The following is a 19,556-nucleotide window of genomic DNA, read 5'->3' as shown; positions in this document are numbered from 1 at the left end:
GATCTGTAACCAGATGATGCTGATGCTCAAATTCTAATCTCTGTATCTCATTTCCGTGTACCTAACATGGATAACATCCCTGCCCACGGCACTCGGAACTAGATGATCTTTAAAGGTCCCTTCCAACCCCAAAAGCATTCTATGGTTCTGCAACTGAGGGCAAAAATAAGGAGAGTTCAAAAGTGAACACTTTGGGGTTTTTTGAGTTAAGGTCCTGCTCAAAAATTTTCATGTTTAGGTTTAGGATTTGTAGCACTGTCAATTCCGTGTATTTTTTAAAATATTTGTTCTTGACTTATGATCTTTTGAGACATTACAGCATTGCCCATTCCCTCTCAACATGAAGTACGGAAATTTGATGACTGAAAAGGAAAATGGGGTTTTGATCTATTCATGTGATTTTTATGGTTTAAGAATCAAAGTAAAAAGCAACTTGTCTTAAATACATTACAGAATTGTTAGAGCTGGCTACAAAGTATTTGACTTAGTCCTCCTAATACACATTATTAATTGACATTTAGTGAAGCAACTTCAAGTACCTTTCTAGTCAGTGGAGATGCGTACTTGAAGCGTTTAGGCCAAGATTCTGTCCAAGTAGCTGAAGTCCTGAACTTCTTCAAGGTTCTTCAAGGTATCTGCCTTTATCTGTGGGTTATCTATGGAACTCACATTAGTAGGGCTGATTTACTAGACCCCTACAACATAGGTAGAAATTATATGCTTGATTTAGGCCGACTGAATCCCAGACAATGCACGTTAGTGAACTGCACAGTATTAATTAAAATATTTTCGCCTGGATCTGGTGCCCAAGGTGACGGGCAGAATTAATCATCTTATAAAGTGCACAGTAAAGTTAATATGAAAAGACCAAAAGAATATTTTGTGTTGCACAGAAGTATTGCTCGCTATTTACATTATAGAGCTCTGATAAGGTGGGTTTGTTTTTTTTCTTCTAAAGAATCTTTCTAAATGCTGTATGTCTTCTAAGAAGCAATGGCACAGAGGCTGTAAACCTCATTATTTGCTCATTTTTTGTGAGGATGATGTCCGATACACTTTTGAACATTAAATTGTTCAATGTTAGTTGTCTTTGCACTGTACTACCTGTCCTGATCACAAAAATTTGCCGTAGTGGGCAAGTTGCCTGTATCGACTTTAGCCATTGTCTTTAGAGACATTGTCTTTAGACATTGTTTTTAGAGTGTCTGTTCATCATGTCAGTTGAATAACTGAGCTGGATGATTGCTGTGTCAGCAAGGGAAGTCTCTGTTCCGTGTCCGTAACTCTCCAGCTCTAGACCTACTTTACAGTTAGCTGGTGACCTTAGAAAGTCTTTTCATCTCTGACTCCACAAGTGATGGCATGACTACTGGGACAATGTTTTGGCAAGAGTAATAATAGCTTAAAACGCATTGAGGTTAAAAGCAAACCTCTAAATGCATTTGTCCAAATGACAGAGATGAGCCACAGTTTATTAAGTCTCATGCACAGCTGCAGTAACCGGTACATGGACAGGCACTATCTGACTTCTCATCTTCTGGTTTCCAAATATTTTTTCCCCAGATCTTTGTTGTTTAAGGAACAGAAGCTGATGTCTCGTATTTAAATGGATTTCAGGAGCTCGCGAAACAGAGGATATCATATTTCCTTATGTACAATAAATAGATTTTGTGACATGCATCAGCAAAACCTCTAAGCATTTTTAGTGAGATTTATGCTGCTATCATGGTCTAATGCATTATAAAAGCAAAAAGGGAAGATGAATTATTGTCAGATTTCTGGTGGGCAGAGCAGTCTTTTAGAACTGCAGGGGGATTCCCTTGCTCTCTTGAGAGCAGCCTGGGTACGTGGGTTAATTCTGTGCTCATCCTACGCTCCTAGCTTGGAGCTCAGCAACCCTTTGCTGCATATTGTTTGTCACTTTGAGGAAGGCTTTTCTCTGGGAATAACAGTAGGGAATGGGGGTTTTGGTAACCAGAAGGTAGAAGAGGCTGATATGGAACAAAACCAAGACTTCTCTGTGTTATGTGTCTTTTTTTGTTTGGTTTTTAGCTAAGGAGAGTGAGGCATGGAGTGCAGCAGACATGCTTTTCACCAGATATATATTCGTTGCAAGACTGTGATTCCACTAAGATTAAAAACTCGAGTGTGGCATTTGGAGTAGTGAGCTTCCAGGGAAGTGTTTCTGTAGCCCCTTGGCTCCAATCCATTAAAGATTATTCAATTTAAAAATTGTACCCCTAAAATTCACTGTGTTTATAAGAGACTTAATGCAGACAAAAGCTTGGAGAGGGCAGTCACCTGAACATCCCGGTGAGCCCTGATGGGAAGGACGTATTCCTAGAATAACCTTCTGGAAAGCCTAAGAAGCAAGCAAAACATAAGTATGGCAATTCTTGCTGTTCAAAGCCTTGGTCCATGTCAGACCACATGCGAGTTATGGAAGAATAAGTAGAAATGGATGTTGGCCCTTGGGGAGGGCATTGCAACTATTCTCCGTCATATAAACGTAGGAAGAGAATTTCAAAAGACCCAAACGGGAATCAAACTTGGATCGAGTCTTTCACAGCTTCTGCAATGTACTTGACCACTGGGCGAAAGTGTAGTTCCAAAATGTCTCCATTCAAATGGGGAAATGAGAATAGTTTTCTCCAACGGAGCCTTGCCTCTGGAGCCTTCCCGGGGATCTGCCACATGCCAGCTCACACCATGCTGCGTTGGAAGCGGTGCTTTCTTGGTTGATAGCTAGCCCAAATGCCTCAGCTGTTCATACAAATCATTCAGTGCAAATCAATGAGATTCTCTAGACACAAGGAGTTAATAATATTTTAACAGGCAAATGCAGATAAAATTGCTGTGTCAGATTTCATGGCAAAGAGAGCTGTTGCCCTTGTTCAGAAAATTCTGTGCCTGGAAAGTTTTCAGGCCTTCCCATTCCAACCATCAAAAAAGTTCTGCTTTCAGATCAACTTTGAAATGTTCAGAATCTCTTCATGCCAGTCTTTTTTGGCATTGTGTTTCTAGTTTGGAAGAATCCAAGATGAAACAGGGTGTTTTCTACCCCTTGGCAAACCTCAGGAGGCAGGTTACTGCTACAGACTTTGCTCTAGTTCTGCAACTGTCCTAATGTGTAGAACGGTGTATTAGGATAAGAGGTCTACCATTCAGGTCTTTCTGGGAAGCTTCTTGCTGTGTGCTCTATTTGCACAAGCATGTTCATGTGTGTGCGGATACATATTAGTTTTCCAGATGATTTTCCAAGGAGAGGTGGGCCTTTTGCTGCACGCTGTTCCCTTCCCTACATGCAGAATTTCTCAGATTCCCAAAAAAAAGTCTACCTTGAAACATGTCAGTCCAATAACAGTGAAAATAGCAGGTTAAATTTTGCACCATGGTTTGATTCAACAAACAGTACTTTTTAAAGAAATAGCTTGATTCTGCTGTAAGAAACACATGCCAGCAAAGCACAGCAGCTTCTTCTATGTCTCAGCCCACATGTCTGCCATTTTTGCCCCCACTCTCCTAAATATGTCTATGTCACCCAAAGGACGTAGTGCTGGGCTTTTGGCCAACGTCCTGAGCTTGAATTCCCACATAGAAAAGCATTTACTTAGGAAAATAATATCATGTGGCAGCCGGTAGGCACAATACTACCTCTACTGCCAGAATGTACTGACTCTAAATGAAGCTGTGGCAGATGGCCCGAAATGTTTCAATGCTTTTTTTCTCTAGACCAAGATTACCCAATTAATCTGTACTATAGTGCATTGGGTCGTTCTAACAGGTTCTGGTCAGACAAGTGGGATGCACTGGACCTAGCTTTGCTGGACCAAGCAGGGTCTGCAGGTGGGGTAGGGACAGCGTACAGCCAAATCCCTGGGACAACAGGTTCCTGGTGGGGCCGGATGAGTGGGGAGGGAATATAGGATCATCCCTCAGGACACCAGGGACATCGTCTGTTGGAACGAGAAGTGGACTCCTGGTTCAGATCATGACTGAGTCCACCATTTGAGCAGCCCTGTTTTAGATAAGCGTGGCATTTTACTTGGAGACGATGCTTTTATATGCACTATACCTGCAGAACAAGTTCTATGTTACCGTTAATTGAGTGTTGTCCTCATGCGTGGTGCTTGGCAGATAGAGCAAAAGGCCAGTAGGACCCTTCTGTTGACATGATTAGAGAAATCCATAAGTGAACAAAAGGATTATTTTCATTAAGAAAGTGGTGAGGGAGATTTGGTATAGCTTAGAGAAAATATATGGGGAAGAATAAGAAGGAGTCAAGTATGACATTGAGATTTTGGGGTTTTGGACAGAGAGAGGCTACTGCAATCATTTTTAGAGTGGCAGAATAGTTGGCAGAGAAAAATGAGCAGCTATCATTTTGCTAGGTTTATTAGAAGGAGCAACTTTGAAGTGTAACCTAGTAAATACGGTCCATCAAACCAGAATTAGGCCAGCTGCATATTACTGGAATAGCTCAAGGAAAATGCCCTTGTCTATTATATCCTCTTCTCTGGATACATGTTTTTACTCAGTTAAGAAAAGTCAGTGGAATTGCATTTAAAAGTGTTGTCACTTCGCAGTCTGTCACAGGGCTTTTGCCAGCTCCCATCAAAAGGAGTTGGTGCCTAGAACCGTGCCAGCTGGTTGATCTGATCATCCCGCCACTTTACTAGAAAATCTAAATATACAGCAGTACGAGCTGAAATATGTCTGCTGTCCTGTTTTGCAACTATTCTGCATTTGAATGAAGAAATACTTTCGCATTAAAGCCGTACTGAAGCTCTCTCTATCTTTCTGTTCTATAGGTTGTCATTTTGTATTTTGAGCCAAGTGTATTTCGCTGTGTTCTCCTAAGATGGGTTCGTCTTCTGGGCTTTGCTACTGTTTATGGAACTGTGACGCTCAAGCTGCACAGGTATTTCACATATTATTAATTTCCATCTCTGTGGGAGTATGTGCAATCTGTGTGAGTAGTTAGATGGAAGAGCTGCAAATATTATCATAAACAAGCGCCGTTTCTGACTTTTGAAACACTGTGTATTTCTCCTCACTATTCCTGTTCAAATTATATGCTGCTAATCCCAGTAAAGAACTACGAATGCAGACAGGATTTGATTAAAAACATATACATCAGCTGTAAAATTGTGCAAGAACTCCTTTTCACAGAAGGTGAATGTATTTCCCTTCAATATAGGAAAATACAGAAGTGTTTGTAGACTGTTCAGAAGTGTTCAAAAGTTTCCCTGCAAAGTGCTCATAGCGAGATGCTTCGATGCAGTGATGGTGGGTAGAACAATACGCTATGGCGTATATACTTCCTGTGTTTTCTTATGGCTCATAAGTCAAGGGCTGCTTTCTTCAGGCGATCACAGCAGACAGGCTACACACTCACAAGCGTCAGTGCCTGCCAGCAAAAATGCGTGGGAAATTCTGGGTTCCACGGGGTTGGCAGTGCATTCACGTGCAATTCAGAGATTAAGATTCAAAGACCCAACTTCAAATCCCACTCCTACGGTCCGCTAAAGAATTGAAGCCTTTTCTGGGTATACTGGATAAAATCCTAATGCTTTTTCCTCTTTAAACTTTAGTGAAAAAAATTACTGATACATTCTGTAAGTATTCTTATTGAAGAAAAGAGATAATGCAGTTATGTGTATTTGGTACTTGGACGTCTTGGATGAAGTAGGCTTGCTTATCTTTTCATCTTAGTTTCATTAGTGTGTTGGCATGTTAGATACAGGAGGTTTGATATTATGCTCGTAAACTGAATGAGGACTGAGAATATCTTGTGTTTCATGTTGCGTTATTGGCTTGTCACGTTTTAGGTGGAAAACCCTGCTTTCCCATTGAAATAGGGCCTCTTCTTGCAGCTCCCTTTTATTTGTGTCCCTGGTTACAAGTGTACGCTTTGGCTGGTAAACTCTTGACTGTATAATGCTGTGTCTGGCCACATCTGTGCATTGAAATTCGTCCAGAAAATCCCACATCCTCATGGTATTTTCTAGGATGAACAATTTGTGATGCAAAAAGAATATCGACTAGAGCACTATAGAAAAGATATAACAGAACTGGTGACTTTGCTTGGATGGTTTGTTACCTGTAGCTCAGATATACAGAGAAACAGCCTACAACTATGTAAGACTCACATTGTCATTGCAGTTCTGCTACCCTAACAGGTTGTTTATATGATTTTACATGATGTGAGGAAGCAATATCCTGACAGGGCAGTTGATCTTCCATTTATATGAAGTGAGGACAGGCTGCAAAATTGGGCAGAAAATCTTGTGCTTCTGCTTTGCTTATTCAGCTGTTTGGTGTTGCTTGGCACCTGTGCTGACAGGGTCAGCGAACAGGACAAAGATTGGATAAGAAACCAAGAATGAACTACATCCTCACCCTTGATCAGCACAAAACAATGAAGGCTAGCAGCAGACGGGACTGTATCAACCAGAAGATTGAGGGAAGTGATTATTCTCCTTTACTTGGCACACCTTAGACCATATCTGCAATGCTGCGTCCAGTTTTGGACTCTCCCAAGACATCAGTGAACTTGAGTGAGTTCAGCAAAAGGCCATCAGGATGGTCAGGACTTGGAGCGCTTGCCCTGCAAGGAGAAGTTGAGGAAATGGGCTTGTTCAGCCTGGATAAGAGATGGCATTGGAGGGACCTAACAGAAGCTGTCCAACACCTACAAGGAGGTTACTGAGAAGATGGAGACATGCTCTTTACAGCTATGTATACTGGGAGAATAAAAGACAATGACAAATTGAAATGGGAGATTTCAACTTTATACAACATAAATTGGCATCAGGGTCAATGTTACACAAGGAAAACATTTTCACTATCAGGGTAATTAAGCAGTGGACCTGGTTGCCTATGAGGTTGTGAATTTCCATACTCAAAGGTTTTCAAGATCAACTGGATAAAGTCCTGAGCAAGCTGGTCTGGATTCAGTGTTAAGCCTGCTTTGAGCAGTGGATGGCCTTCTGAGGTAATTCCAACCTGAATAATTCTATATTTCTGTGTGAAGTATGAAGAGAAAAAACCCCACCCTATTTCATATATTCATCTGGAATTACTATCTCTAGGAATCTGTCTTTGTTTTCCACCCAAGTTTCCTGACCACTCATTTCCTACATTCGTGATATTGTGGTCTTTTTTTAGTACTGAATATTTCAGTCAGGGAGTGTGCCTTGCAAAAGACGAGTCAAGTTAGGTATACGTTTTATTATATACATTTGCAACAGTTATGCTAATTAAGAATAATATGATGCTAATAGAAATTTGGTAGAAATTTAATGTAATTTAATCCACGGTCATTAAAGGGTTGGAGAAGTTGAAGCATGGCTTACTGCAGGCACCCCAAGTGCTCGCGACAAGCACTGGTTCCCTCCTGCAGGTAGCCTGTGTTTTGCCTGGGGGAAGAACTGATTGCTAGCAGGGAATTTGAGATTTTTCTAAGTTTAATGGGAAAACCAATATTGTGTAAAAGCAGCTACTAATGATAACCAGAAAGTGTAAAGCTGTATTTCTCAACAAATGAGGTGCTTTGAGTAGCGCTGGTGCATGAAGGTTATCCAAAGCCAGGTAGGAGGCACTGGAAACACTTGTTTTCTTTGTGGCTTCCCACTTCCCGAGGAGCTCTTTGAGGTTTCGTTAGGATTAAGCATCAAGGAGAAATCAGAAAAGTAGCCAAAAGCAGATGCTTAGGAAAGAGTAAAAGAAAAGGGAAGTCGTGCTGATTCATTCTTTGAACACCCGTCACAGTCAATTTCTACAGTGCCTCATCTTAAATTGCCTTTCATATTCATTGTGCATTTTTAAAAATAATGAGCTGATGTTTATGGGGGTGGAAGGATGGGGGTAAGGAAATGAGCTTAATTTAAGAACTCTAACTGTAGAGCCATGAACATAAAACTCAGTACTTTCCTCAACAATGAATTCTTCAAATTAATTCTCTCAAGAAATAATAATGTTTCGAAGTTAAGCTTTTGAGTTTAAAAGAGATGCTGATGTTGCATTTTTTCATTATATTTCTGTGGCTGAATACTGTGTCCCTTTCCAAGCCCTGTATTTTACGAGCAGAGTATCTCATTTTTAGTATTTTGTGAACTTCTACCGTCTTCTTGTCAGGATTAATTCTTAATTAAAGCATAAGAATGCAAGAAAGCTATAGGTATATACATACAGACGTGTGCGTGTGTGTGTGTATACATATAGGATAGCATACAGACATTTTAGGAGAATAAAACCCAGGAGCGGTGTCTCTAGTTTGTGAGAGTCTCCATTTCTTATGTTACCAAGAGAAAAAGAGGAAAGCGGGGAAGTGAGGAGAATGAGAAGGTATGGAGAACGTAATGTTCCAGGTGTGGAAAAGAAAACAATGACATACAATGGCTTTTATGGAAGTAGTGATGGTGGGATGGGCGTGTTAGTGGGAGGACAAGAAGATGTCACCCCCACGAGGCAATTCTGCACTTCATTTAAATACCGTGCTAAGGTTACATTGCAGTGCCTTGCCATCTGGAGCAAGCAGTGGAACTGTCTACATGAGTGATTTCCCCTCTCCTCCTCCTGAAGGTGAGCAGGCTACAACTTGGGTTAGATTTGCCCCCAAGACTCATGAACTTTAAAGTACCCCTCTCTTGGGTGAGATGGCTTTTTGTAGGAATTGGGTTTGAATTAACAGATAAAACAGATAAAAACTCGTGTAAATTGTGCAGTTACGTAACAATGGTATAATCTTAAGTTTCCCTATTAACTTTAATTCCTAATAATGCAAACAAAGCTCAGTGACACCACATTTCTGAATCTTCCGTGCAACCTCATGCAGGAGGTTCGATGTGCAGTTTGCCTGGTCTCTGGCTGCATTGTCTTAAGCAGGAAAAGGGAAGGGGTATGTGGTCAAACTTGAAGCTGTGATCTGTTGTTCCTGCAGAAATGCAGTAAGTGCTGCATCTGCCACACAAGTCTTGTGCAGTTTTCTGGAGAGAGGGAGATGAAGACATGAAGACGTTTTTTCTGGAGAGGGGAGAGACACGCGGTCTGAAGCCTTGGCTGAACAGAGCTCCTGAGCACTGCTTGTTACTGTTCCAGCTTTGGGAAGAAGGGCAGCTGGACTTTTGAAAATAAACATCCTACACTGAGAAGATACTTATTTTGTACTGCCAGTTTCTATTCTACATGGAAAATGAACTCAAGAAGCTTCCAAAATTTGCTGGTGCTTGGCAGAGAAGGGCTCACAGCCATGAACGTTTTGCTGTGGGCAGCTGGAGCTCACACCGCTCTAATGCTCTTGCAGCCACAGCTCCCTGTTCTGCCTCGTCTCTTTGTGCTCAATCTAGAGGTCAGTGATGCTGCTTTGAATATCAGAGCAAGCAGCGATGTAGGAACTGTAAGGATTAAAAAAGAGCCTGTCACCTCACTATTAGCTTTATTTTCTTTAGTGATGACTCAGATGAGAGGGAGGTACCTAGTTTCAGCTAAAAGAGAGACGTGGAGAAAAAGGAGAGGCATCAGGTACCTTTTGCACTAATTATGAAATTAATTAAATTAGGGAAAAGTAAATCTTCTGTGAAAGCAGGACATCTCTGTTCTTTTACACTACTTTCCTCGCATGGAGCAGTTCATGGCCATACACATTTACCCATCTTTGTTTAAACAAGGGAAGCAGTACATGTAAAATGTACGTGGATTCTTATGTCATTTGCGTTATTTGAAGCTCACATCACTGATGTTTCTTTTTTATGAAAAGAGAGTTCAAAGATAGCAGTGATAAGAGGTTCTACGCACAAAGTCTTACAAAGCTTTGTGAAGAACGGTGTTGGGTGGAAAACAAACCTCATAAATGTTCCCGCAGTGCGAAGGCTGAAACCCGCAGCGTGAGCAGGTCCCTCTGTGCCCGATGTGCCCCGGGCGGTCAGTGGGCACCGGCTGCTGGCTGCTCCCACGCCAGGTCTCCTGCCTGGCCGCTGGAGGAAACGGCAGGGAAACGGGGGCTTAAGGGCTGGGGGGGAGTGAAAGGCGGCGAGATGCAGTTTAGGGAGGAAGGGAGTTGGACTTATGCAAAAATGTATGTGCATACAGTAGGAGTTCATAAGGAATTAAGTTTCACTAATTAGGCTCGTCATGGAAAAATCTGTTTTCTTGTTAGCATGTCTTAACCTAATAAATTCATTTCCTGAGTATAATTAATTTCTCAAACCTTTCCTAGTTTGTTTATTTATTTTTATGCTCCTTAGACAACTTAGAGAGTTTAGTAAATTCCACATAGCATTCCTGCATGATGCACTTTCAAGATTTAATTCTCGTGTTGGTAGTTCTTCTAGATTAAATAACAGAGTCACGTTCTGTTTTATTGTGGCTTTTTTCCCAATAAAATCTGCATTATTAAAATACTATTTAGCTCTTTTGTATCCCTGCCATTCTTAAACAATAACTAGCCTTAACTAGACAGCATAATGGTTCTGTTTCATATTTCTGAATAAAATATCTACTTTCATATGTATAAGCTAATAAAATGTAGCACAACTGTTACAAAGACACTCAGTGTAGAATTAATCTTGATGGAGCACAGTGTAGAAGTGGGACTAATAAACATTATCTTTAAGGAAAAAAATCAGCAGCATATAAAGTATGTAAGATTACTGGAGCACTGTGGTCCTGAAAATATTCTCATCCGTATTCCTATTAATATTTAATTTATATTAAAATATTGTAGATACAGCTGTACAGTTCCATGGGGTGCTTATTTTTTAACCACCTTAATATAACATGCATTCTGCTTTATCATAGTAGTTTGGCTAGGAAAGTTCAAAGAGAAGATAAAGAAAGTACCTGGTGTTTTAATATTAAATTATATTCCTGTCATGATTAGGAAAAAAAAAAAAAGTGGGTTGGAAGGCTCTCTACAATGACCCACAGGTATTACAAGACATTTCAGGTCTCTTTGGTGTTGATGGCATGCAGGAGCACCATGGCAAATAATGGGAGAAAGGACTGGTTTTGCACATCAGGTTACGTGATAGCAGAAGGGCTTCAGAACCGGAGCTGGAAGACTTCCTCTCAGAGACCTTACCGAGTCCAGGACCCCATCAGCTGGCAAAACTTTGTGCTGTGGTGCAGTACAGCAGCATCTTCCTTCCAGGCAGACATGCATTTGTATGTGCATTTGCAATACAAGTAATGTGGCTCTACAGACTGGTTTTTTTCTCATTCCATGGGAACTGGTCGGTGGAACAAGGTATCTGCTGCCCACCTGTCTGCTGGGTGGGATTATGGCATGAAAGAGAAACCAGGCCTTGCACTGCAATACGTGAGCTGTAGGCTATTCGTGGAGGAGTGTGAAGAGGGAGTGAAGCGTGTGACTCACGCTCCACACGCAGGGGCTGATCACAGTTAAGTGGAAGCAGAGATTTCCAGATCCCATACGCTGATTGTCACTGAAGAATCATGACTGGACGGGAGGCTTCTGGTGGGCTACTGTGAAGGATCAGGAGTAAGCCTGATACTGTTCATCATTTTCTTCGTTGCTTGTGCTTGCAGTGAAGAACCAAGCACAAAATGATTACCCATAAAATTTGTGGATAACACAAAGCCTGGTGAAACGATAAATTTTGTTTCAGAAAGGATAGTAATGAGAAGTAATTTTTACTGCTTGGTAACTTGGGCTTAGTCAAAAAGATACACTTGAATACAGCCAAAAGGCAAAGTATAGTTAGGGACTAGTTAAAGACAAAAGTTGAGGAGAATAGGAATTTTAAAGGTTATCAGTAGAGAATTGATTTTGCAACAGGAGGTGACGTCTTTGAAACTAATACAAATGCATTATGTCCCGTTCCTGAGATGCATTTTTAAAGGAGGTGTGCAATAGATGGATGTGGTTCAGAAAGTATTTGAGGGCTGGGAAAAGTGCTTGATGCTGTGAAACCTAATCTGTTTTTTAGATCAGCAAGAAAGGCTGAGAGATGACTTCTTGTGTGGTGTATAAACAATCAGGGACAGAAAAAGTAGTCACAAAAGACTCTTTAATCTCTTGGACTGAGGTTTAATAAGATTTGGTAGCTGGAAGCCAAAGTCAGAGAAATTCAAATGAGCAATCTGGCACAAATTCTTCTCAGAAGGGTGCTTAGCTATAGAAAAACCTAACGAGAAATGAGGAATTTTTTTGTGCTGCTTTCAGATCAAGACTGAATCCCTTCTTGGAAGCTATTCTGTAGTTACATACTACTCCAAATTGTAGGAGTTTCTATAGAAAAATGTAATAGTCTGTGTCATACAGCTGATCAAGCTCTGTAATTTAGTCGTTAGTCCTATATTTGACCTTTATTTTACGAACATGCAATAGAGATGGTAGCATTCATGTTAGTATGGGTCTATTGAGAAATTAAGCATATTTATAAACTGAAATGATATATTTATAGTTGTGCTGTTTAATGGCACACACCAGCTGCTTTGAAATTAGTCCTGATCACTTACCCTAATGCAGATCTGTAGTACTGGGAAAACTGGTGCCTGGACCAAATATTAGCAGATATTAGTTGTTCTCTTCTGGATTATTGTCTTCACAATATCTTCACAATATTGCCATTATGTCCTTGAAAAATTGAGTCTTTATCTGACCAGTGGTAACCAACCACTGGTGACATAAAATGCTACGTTGCCACGCTGTGACGTAGAGAGGGGTAAAGCTTGTCAGCGTTGTACCAGCCTGCGCATCGGTGAGTTATCCTTGTATATGCTTTTCTGAAAGATGTCCAAGGTGTTCTAAGAATTTTAGATGCAATGTATTAGATCCATGACCTGAACTGGAAAGGCCAAGACAATGCTGCCTCAGCTCCTTGAAGTTCAGGAATACACAGACAGTAGGTCCTGAAGAAAGCTTAAGTATTTAATTCAGTTGCAAGTATCAAGCTATTCCTTTTAGGCCCAATCTGTAATATTTTCAATTAAAAATTACCACAAAAAATTGTATTAAAAATTAAAACTCTTTTGCTATTGTGGAGTATTACAGTACAGGGCACTGGCAGGTTTTACATGCAGCTGAGTTTTGGATTTTCTTGACTTGAGTCCTACCTCTTTCATGTGCACAACGTGAGCCTCTGTACATAATTGCAGTTAGTTGTATACAATTCAAGCTGGAGCCTCTATTTCTGGGCAAATCTAAAAATACTAGCAGTTAATAATCAGCGTAAAATTTTGAGTGCCTATTTCTAATGTGTGAATTAAGTTAGCTTGCAGCACTGAGTTACTCAAGGGCCTCTGGGTCTCTTCCCAGCCATCACCGCCGTTGTGCTCTGGCAGTGAATAGCAGCGCAGTTGTTCTGGTGAAGCCACGCTCTGCGCTTGGCCTCTGCAACAGCATCAGCTATTTTTTCCGAGATCTTTTTGAGCAAAAGAATCTCTCTCCCCCTTGCTGGGATTTCAGGGAGATGCCACCCGTTCCCCCGGGTGTGTGGAGTGGAGGTTACCACTTCGTGTGAGTGCAGCCTCTGCCTCAAGCATTGGCTTGCACAGAGTTGTTGGGAAGCGGCAGACGCTCCCGTGACCACAAACCTTCCTAAGCTTTTTGGTTTTCCTTGCCTATTTTTTCCTATACCCATTAGGCCCCTCTGACTCTGGCATCAGTGTTCTCCAGTGCAGGTGTTCTTGTTTCCAGCTTTCGGTTCTACAAAATAATCAATCAGGGATTCATTGGTGCTGCCTTGTTGCTGTGTGTGGACCGAAGTCTTCCTCTGATGTTTTTCAGCATAACTGTGGCATAATTTTCTACTGTTCAGTTGTGGATAATGCAAATTGGCATTACCTGTCTGGAATCATACTTCAGTTCAAACTACGTGAATTCACAGCCTCCAGTCAAGAGCTGATGTCAGAAGGCACCATGGCAGTTTCACCAAAGCTAGTAAAAATAAAGTTGGTATGTGTAAGCGTGGAATTGTTTGGTACCATTCCCTCACTGAAATACGGTGAAATATCTATGAACTGTTTTTTCCAGATGCTGCATACAAATGCGTGCCCACATTTTTTCAGGAGATCTGTTCTTCTGCTTGACTCGTCTTTCTAGTTTTGGCATACGTGACAAGCATTTAGAACCTTTTTCATGCTGCTGTTTGTATTTTTTTACAAAGTTCTGTATTGAACTTTATATTTGATACTACTTTTTATGACACCGTGTATTTTCTAGGTCTCCTATGGTTTCCTTCTGTCCCTAAATGACCATCATGTATTCCTTCTGACATATTTCTCGAGCACCTCAGAAATCACTCTCTTGTTGGCTTCGCACAAAACTCCATATAGTGCTGAGAGTCTTGAAACTGATAAAAGGGCTGGAATTACACTGTCCCAGCCATCCCTTAGTAACAGCCTTAATTACTTTATGCAGGATCTTTCCTCAGCCGTTAAGTCTGCCTTCTATCTTAGACTGGACAGGCTTTTTTTTTTTTTTCTTTTAAATCGGATTAACATAATCCAGCTCTGGACTTTGCTTCTCTGCACTTTTTCAAATGCTTTGGAGAATGTGGCTGCAATGACCAAATCACTTCCAAGTTTTTATTCAATTTACAAATCATACTTTGCTAGTTGAGAAAATAGCCTATATATTGCTCTGGGAACCTTGTAGGTGGTGACCGTCAAACTCTTTTTAGAAGTACCAATTGATGGCTTCTGGTGAGTATCAGCTAACATTGGCCTCTGATGAATAAAAACCTATTACACCGGTGAAGAAGAGACATTGACCGTTTTACCATCGGAATGAATTAAAATGTAGGGTTTTGCAAGGGCATATGTTACGCAATGTTCAGTTTTGTCTGTGGCTCAGTCTCTCATAAGGAAACTTTGTGAGTGTCCTGCCTCGAAATATTGGCTGGCACTCAGTTCAATTTCTTTGCTTCCTACAATGATCCCTCTGGACTGGAAGCCCCACGAACAAACTCGTACAGGTTTTTCACATTCTTTATTGGGATTTGTACTCACGTCTGCTGTGCAGCTGCACCATTAGGATCACTGATACAGGTAAGAGGTTATACACAAAATCCTTGTTGACCACTCTATGTATTTTCATATCTTTTTCTCATTTTGGGGGGGAAACATGGTGATGATGGCCACTGTCTATTTATACTCCTCTTTGAACTTTGTTCCTGTGCTTGCTCTTTCTCTCACATGGCATTCTGGTATTCATTTATCTTTGCCCAGAACCTCTAGTTCTAGTCAAAGATACGTAGAGCCTTGGACAACTGTTCTACCGTCCTTCCTGTACCGAACTGCCACTTAAATAGATTAATGGGTTTTGTGCTAACAAACCACTTTTGTGGTTTTCACTGAAAATTTAGGCATGCCCAAGACAACCTATATCTCACCCAGAGGAGACAGTGGGCACGTGCCACGCATTGAGACGTGGTGCAGGTGTACCAAACAAGTGCTGACGCTTGATTTTCTCCCACAAGGTAGAATATCACGCAGATACCTGAAAGCAGTAGCAACAGTGCCAAACACAAGCAAAGAAACTAACTCTCAACAAATAGCTGAGGCGTGCACCTCACTGTCACTGTCTGGCGGCTTCCAGTCCCAATACCGGTTTACTTTGTACTGATACGGCATCTCTGTGCCATGTCTCCTGAAGACAAGAGTACTGCACACTTGCCTCAGCATTTTGCCTAGTCCGTGTCCTCCAGGATTTCCCTGGTTAGGGTATCCAAATGTTTCTTTCACATTGTTACTTATATTGTAGCCTTACAGGGGCAGGTTTGCACCTTTTGCTAGTCTTCATTTCCCTTCTGAAGAACCAGAACTACCTCCTCCCTTGCGTGTTCGTCAGAGAGGAAATTGACTCTTGCTCCACTTACACTGTCACCATGTGGTAAGCAGCATAAATCGCTGAAGTCGTAAAACTGTAGGTCATTTGGACTCTTCTGATGCTGCTGTGTTCTGCCAGGATGTTCCTCAGTTGCCTGTCCCTTGTCTCGCCACAGAAAGGTATGGCTGAGTGAGACCGAGAGCGAGGCACGCTGAATTCATATGCGTTTTTGTTGGTAAAAGCTATAAACTGAGTCTTTTCCAATTATCTATTTATCCATGCATATATTTAACTCACCAGCTTTCAGGGTATTTGCTTGCCACTTAACTCCCAAACTACACTTATGTTTCATTAGCCGTGCCTTTACTTTGAGCGCTGGACGTTGGTGGAGGTGCCGTTTTGGCTTGCCTGCCTTGGACTGCCTTAAGGTTAGTGGTACGATACTTCCTTGGTTCCTTCATGGCTGCTGCAGAGCCAGCAGCGTCACTGCTTTAGTTCTGTGCGGAATGCGAGTGCTCGGCTGGAGCTGGCAGACTTGTGCCCTTCCTGAGCCTTTCTTCAAACACCAGGCACAGAACTACAAGCACCATGAGCTCTCCTGAGCTGAGAAAGATAGGCTGACCATCGAGAGCTAAGAGTTGTCTGTATTTCCTTTATTTTCCTTCTGTGGTGTTCAGAAATCACGCAGAGCCAGAGTCTGCTTTATGCAGTGGGCACAGTCCAGGCAGCGTTGCGCAACAGGATGGGGCACAGCCACCAGCTGCAGTCGCTTTCTGCCAGATCTTCCTAAAAGCACAGTTCCCCACAGCTGGCAAACACCTTCTTGTACGGAGTCGCAGAGCAGCCAGAATGTGATACATCGGTTAAACCTGCAGCCCAGGCACAGTGCGCGGGCTTTCTGGAAAAAACAAAGAAACAAACAAAAAACCCAACCCAAAGCCATCTGGACTTCAGCTGCGAGTGTTTTTGTAAGAAAAAAGGTAGAATTTGTAAATCAAGTCAGTGAACTTTGTAGTTGTTTTTGCACTGGAAGCGTAGTGACCGTATTAGAGCCACTGACAGAGATTGTCCTGCAAACCCAAACATTACTTTTTATCCCAAATCGCAAAAATGTTTTGCTGGGTGGGCTCTCAGAAGGCAATGAGCGTTTAAGCGTAGCTGTTTCCTAGCTTGTTGCAGCCCGGATGCAGCCCTGGTGGGCTGGGATGTAGGAAGGACTGGCAGCACGCCCTGCCCTGGAAAGCCTCAGGTCCATCATCAGGCAGCTGCATCAGCACGCAAAGCCAGAGTCATCAATGTCGTTTGCAAGACTTGTCAGATGGAATACAGAAAGCAAATGATGTCTCTCAAGACTATTTTCAGTAAAAACAAACCATGTTTTCTGTTCCCTTTTGTCTCCATGTTCAGTTAGACTATGATGATTTGTTTTATTATTGTCCTCATGCTGTATGAAACACCACATTTAAGCTGCCTGCTGTATTCAGGAGTCCAAATCTGTTTCTTGTGTGATTAGCTCTTGCTCCGGGATGTCACCAAGTCTGAGTTTGGGTCAATGTCTGACTGTTAATAAGAAAGGAGTCATTAATTCCCCCCTTTTCCCCTGTTTGTTCATTGGTGTTATTTGGTTGTGAAGCAAGGTCATTGCCACTGCATTTCTTACTACTACTTAACGTCTCTTTGATTGGAATATTCCTGTTTAAACAACTAATCTTTTAAAAAAAATTCATATCTATCAACATTTTTCTAATGTGTATGTGACCTCAGAGTGGAGCTGGGACTCTTCTTCCTTACTTCATCTTTGCAGTTTTTATGGAGCTTCGAGCTTATTGTGTTTTTGTCTCATTCTGTTCAGTCCATTTTGTTGTCAGTAGGGTCTCATTGCTGTATTCGGACAGATTGCCTGGGTCTGCGTCTTTTACATCTTATACATTTGATTTCAGGTGAGATTCTCTGAGTGTTTCATCTATCTCATAGCAATAAACTTTTTCTTCTTGAAAATTTTGGCATTTAGATTAGCTTTCCTATGTGCTTGCTTAATGCTCTTTCAGAACATTCAGAATAGTTTTATCTTTAAACATATTCTTGCTTTTCTTGATTGGCTTAGACCCCTTGACAACTAAACCTTTGACCATAATTTAAATTGTCATTTTTTTCATTATTTTATGGTGAACGCCCAAAGCAACACTTTTCAGAATTCAGCTTGTCAGATGATGCTGTTTCTTCCTGTGCATCTGAGAGGAAACATAGAAGATGAGTTAGTGTTTCTTGCAGTTGACTTTTTTAACTTGAATATTTTATTGCAGAATGACAAATGAACAGAATGTTTCATTTATTTATGGAAGTTTTATGTTGCATTGATATATATAGCCTTGCAGGGAAGTGCAAGTATTGCATTACCTTCTTCATTAGAATGTATGACAGTGTCATCTAGTAATAAATTTGGAAAATAAAAGTGAAAAGGTGTACTTTAGTGGGCCCCTGACAGCAGAATTTGTGATGCTTTGTGGAATATTCAGTCAAAGCTCTGAAGAAGTTTGTAGAACAGTTATACAAAAGAGCTTGTAATGCTAACTATGCTTCTAATGTTAATACACTCCTAAAGCATATTACATCTTAAGATTTAAGGTCTGAATAAAAAGCTTGTTGCAGAAAGCACACTAAGAAAATATTAATGACTTCTGAGTTTCTTCCATCTATTTATACAAATGTATAGTGATGACTGTACAAAGATACAGAATCACAGAAGAGTTGAGGTTGGCAAGGACCTCAGGAGATCATGTAGTCCAACCCACCTGCTCAGAGCGGGCTGAGCCAGAGCAGGATGCACAGAGCCGTGTACAGTCAGGTTCTGAATTTCTCCAAGGACAGAGATCCACAACCTCTCCTGGCAACCTGTTCTAGCGTCTGACCACATTCACAAAAAAAGCTTTTCCTTGTGTTTAAATGTAATTTCCTGGATTTCAATTGGTACCCCTTGTCTCTCATCTTGTCACAGGGCACCACTGAGAAGGGTCTGGCTCCATCTTCTTTACTCTCTCCCATCATATATTTATATACATTGATAAGATTCCCCCTGAGCCTTCTCTTCTCCAAGCTGAACAGTCCCAGCCCTCTCAGCCTCTCCCATTATGAGAGATGCTCGAGTACTTTAATCATCTTTGTGGCCCTTCACTGGGCTTAGCTCCAGTATGTCCATGCCTCTCTTGTACTGGGGAGCCCAGAACTGGACACAGAACTCCAGGTGTGGCCTCAACAATGCTGAGTAGAGGGATTGGACCCCCTTCTTCACCTTGCTGGACATACTCTTCCTCATATAGTCCAGGAGGCTACTGGTCTTCTTTGCCACAAGGGTACATTGCTGGCTCATGGTCAATTTAGTGCCCACCGGTATCCCCAAGTTGTCTTCTGCAAAGCTGTTTTCCAGACAGTTGGCCCCCAGCATGTACTGGTGCATGGGGTTATTCTTGCCCAGCTGCAGGACTCAGCGCTTCCCTTCGTTGAACTTTGAGATTGCTGTTTGCTCATTTCTCTAATGTGTTTCCGTCCCCCTGAACGTCAGCAGAACTATCTGGCCTCTCAGACACTCCTCCCAGTTTTGTATCATCTGCAAACTTCTTGAGGATGCACTGAGCTCCATTGTCTAGGTTGTTAATGAAGAGGTTAAACAGTATTGATCCCAGTATCAACCCCTGGGGTACACAATTAGTGACTGGCCTCCAACCAGACTTCTTACTGCTAATCCACAACCCTTTGAGCCTGA

At 41.6% G+C, this 19,556-nt stretch overlaps 1 protein-coding gene across 2 annotated transcripts in view; it reads left to right on the top strand.

The window, feature by feature from the left end:
* The window catches only part of GPR158 (G protein-coupled receptor 158), a 209,057-nt gene that overhangs the window by 147,694 nt on the left and 41,807 nt on the right, over positions 1–19,556 (top strand). For both annotated transcript variants that reach the window (XM_063324628.1, XM_063324626.1), the window contains exon 6: positions 4,812–4,921. In XM_063324628.1, coding sequence (XP_063180698.1) covers positions 4,812–4,921 — 110 coding nt within the window. The remainder of the gene's footprint in view (positions 1–4,811; positions 4,922–19,556) is intronic.

Source organism: Chroicocephalus ridibundus, chromosome 2, assembly GCF_963924245.1.
Source record: "Chroicocephalus ridibundus chromosome 2, bChrRid1.1, whole genome shotgun sequence".
In the NCBI taxonomy this organism is placed as follows: domain Eukaryota; kingdom Metazoa; phylum Chordata; class Aves; order Charadriiformes; family Laridae; genus Chroicocephalus; species Chroicocephalus ridibundus.
The sequence above is the reverse complement of the archived record's forward strand: the minus strand, read 5'-3'. Positions and strand labels throughout refer to the sequence as shown.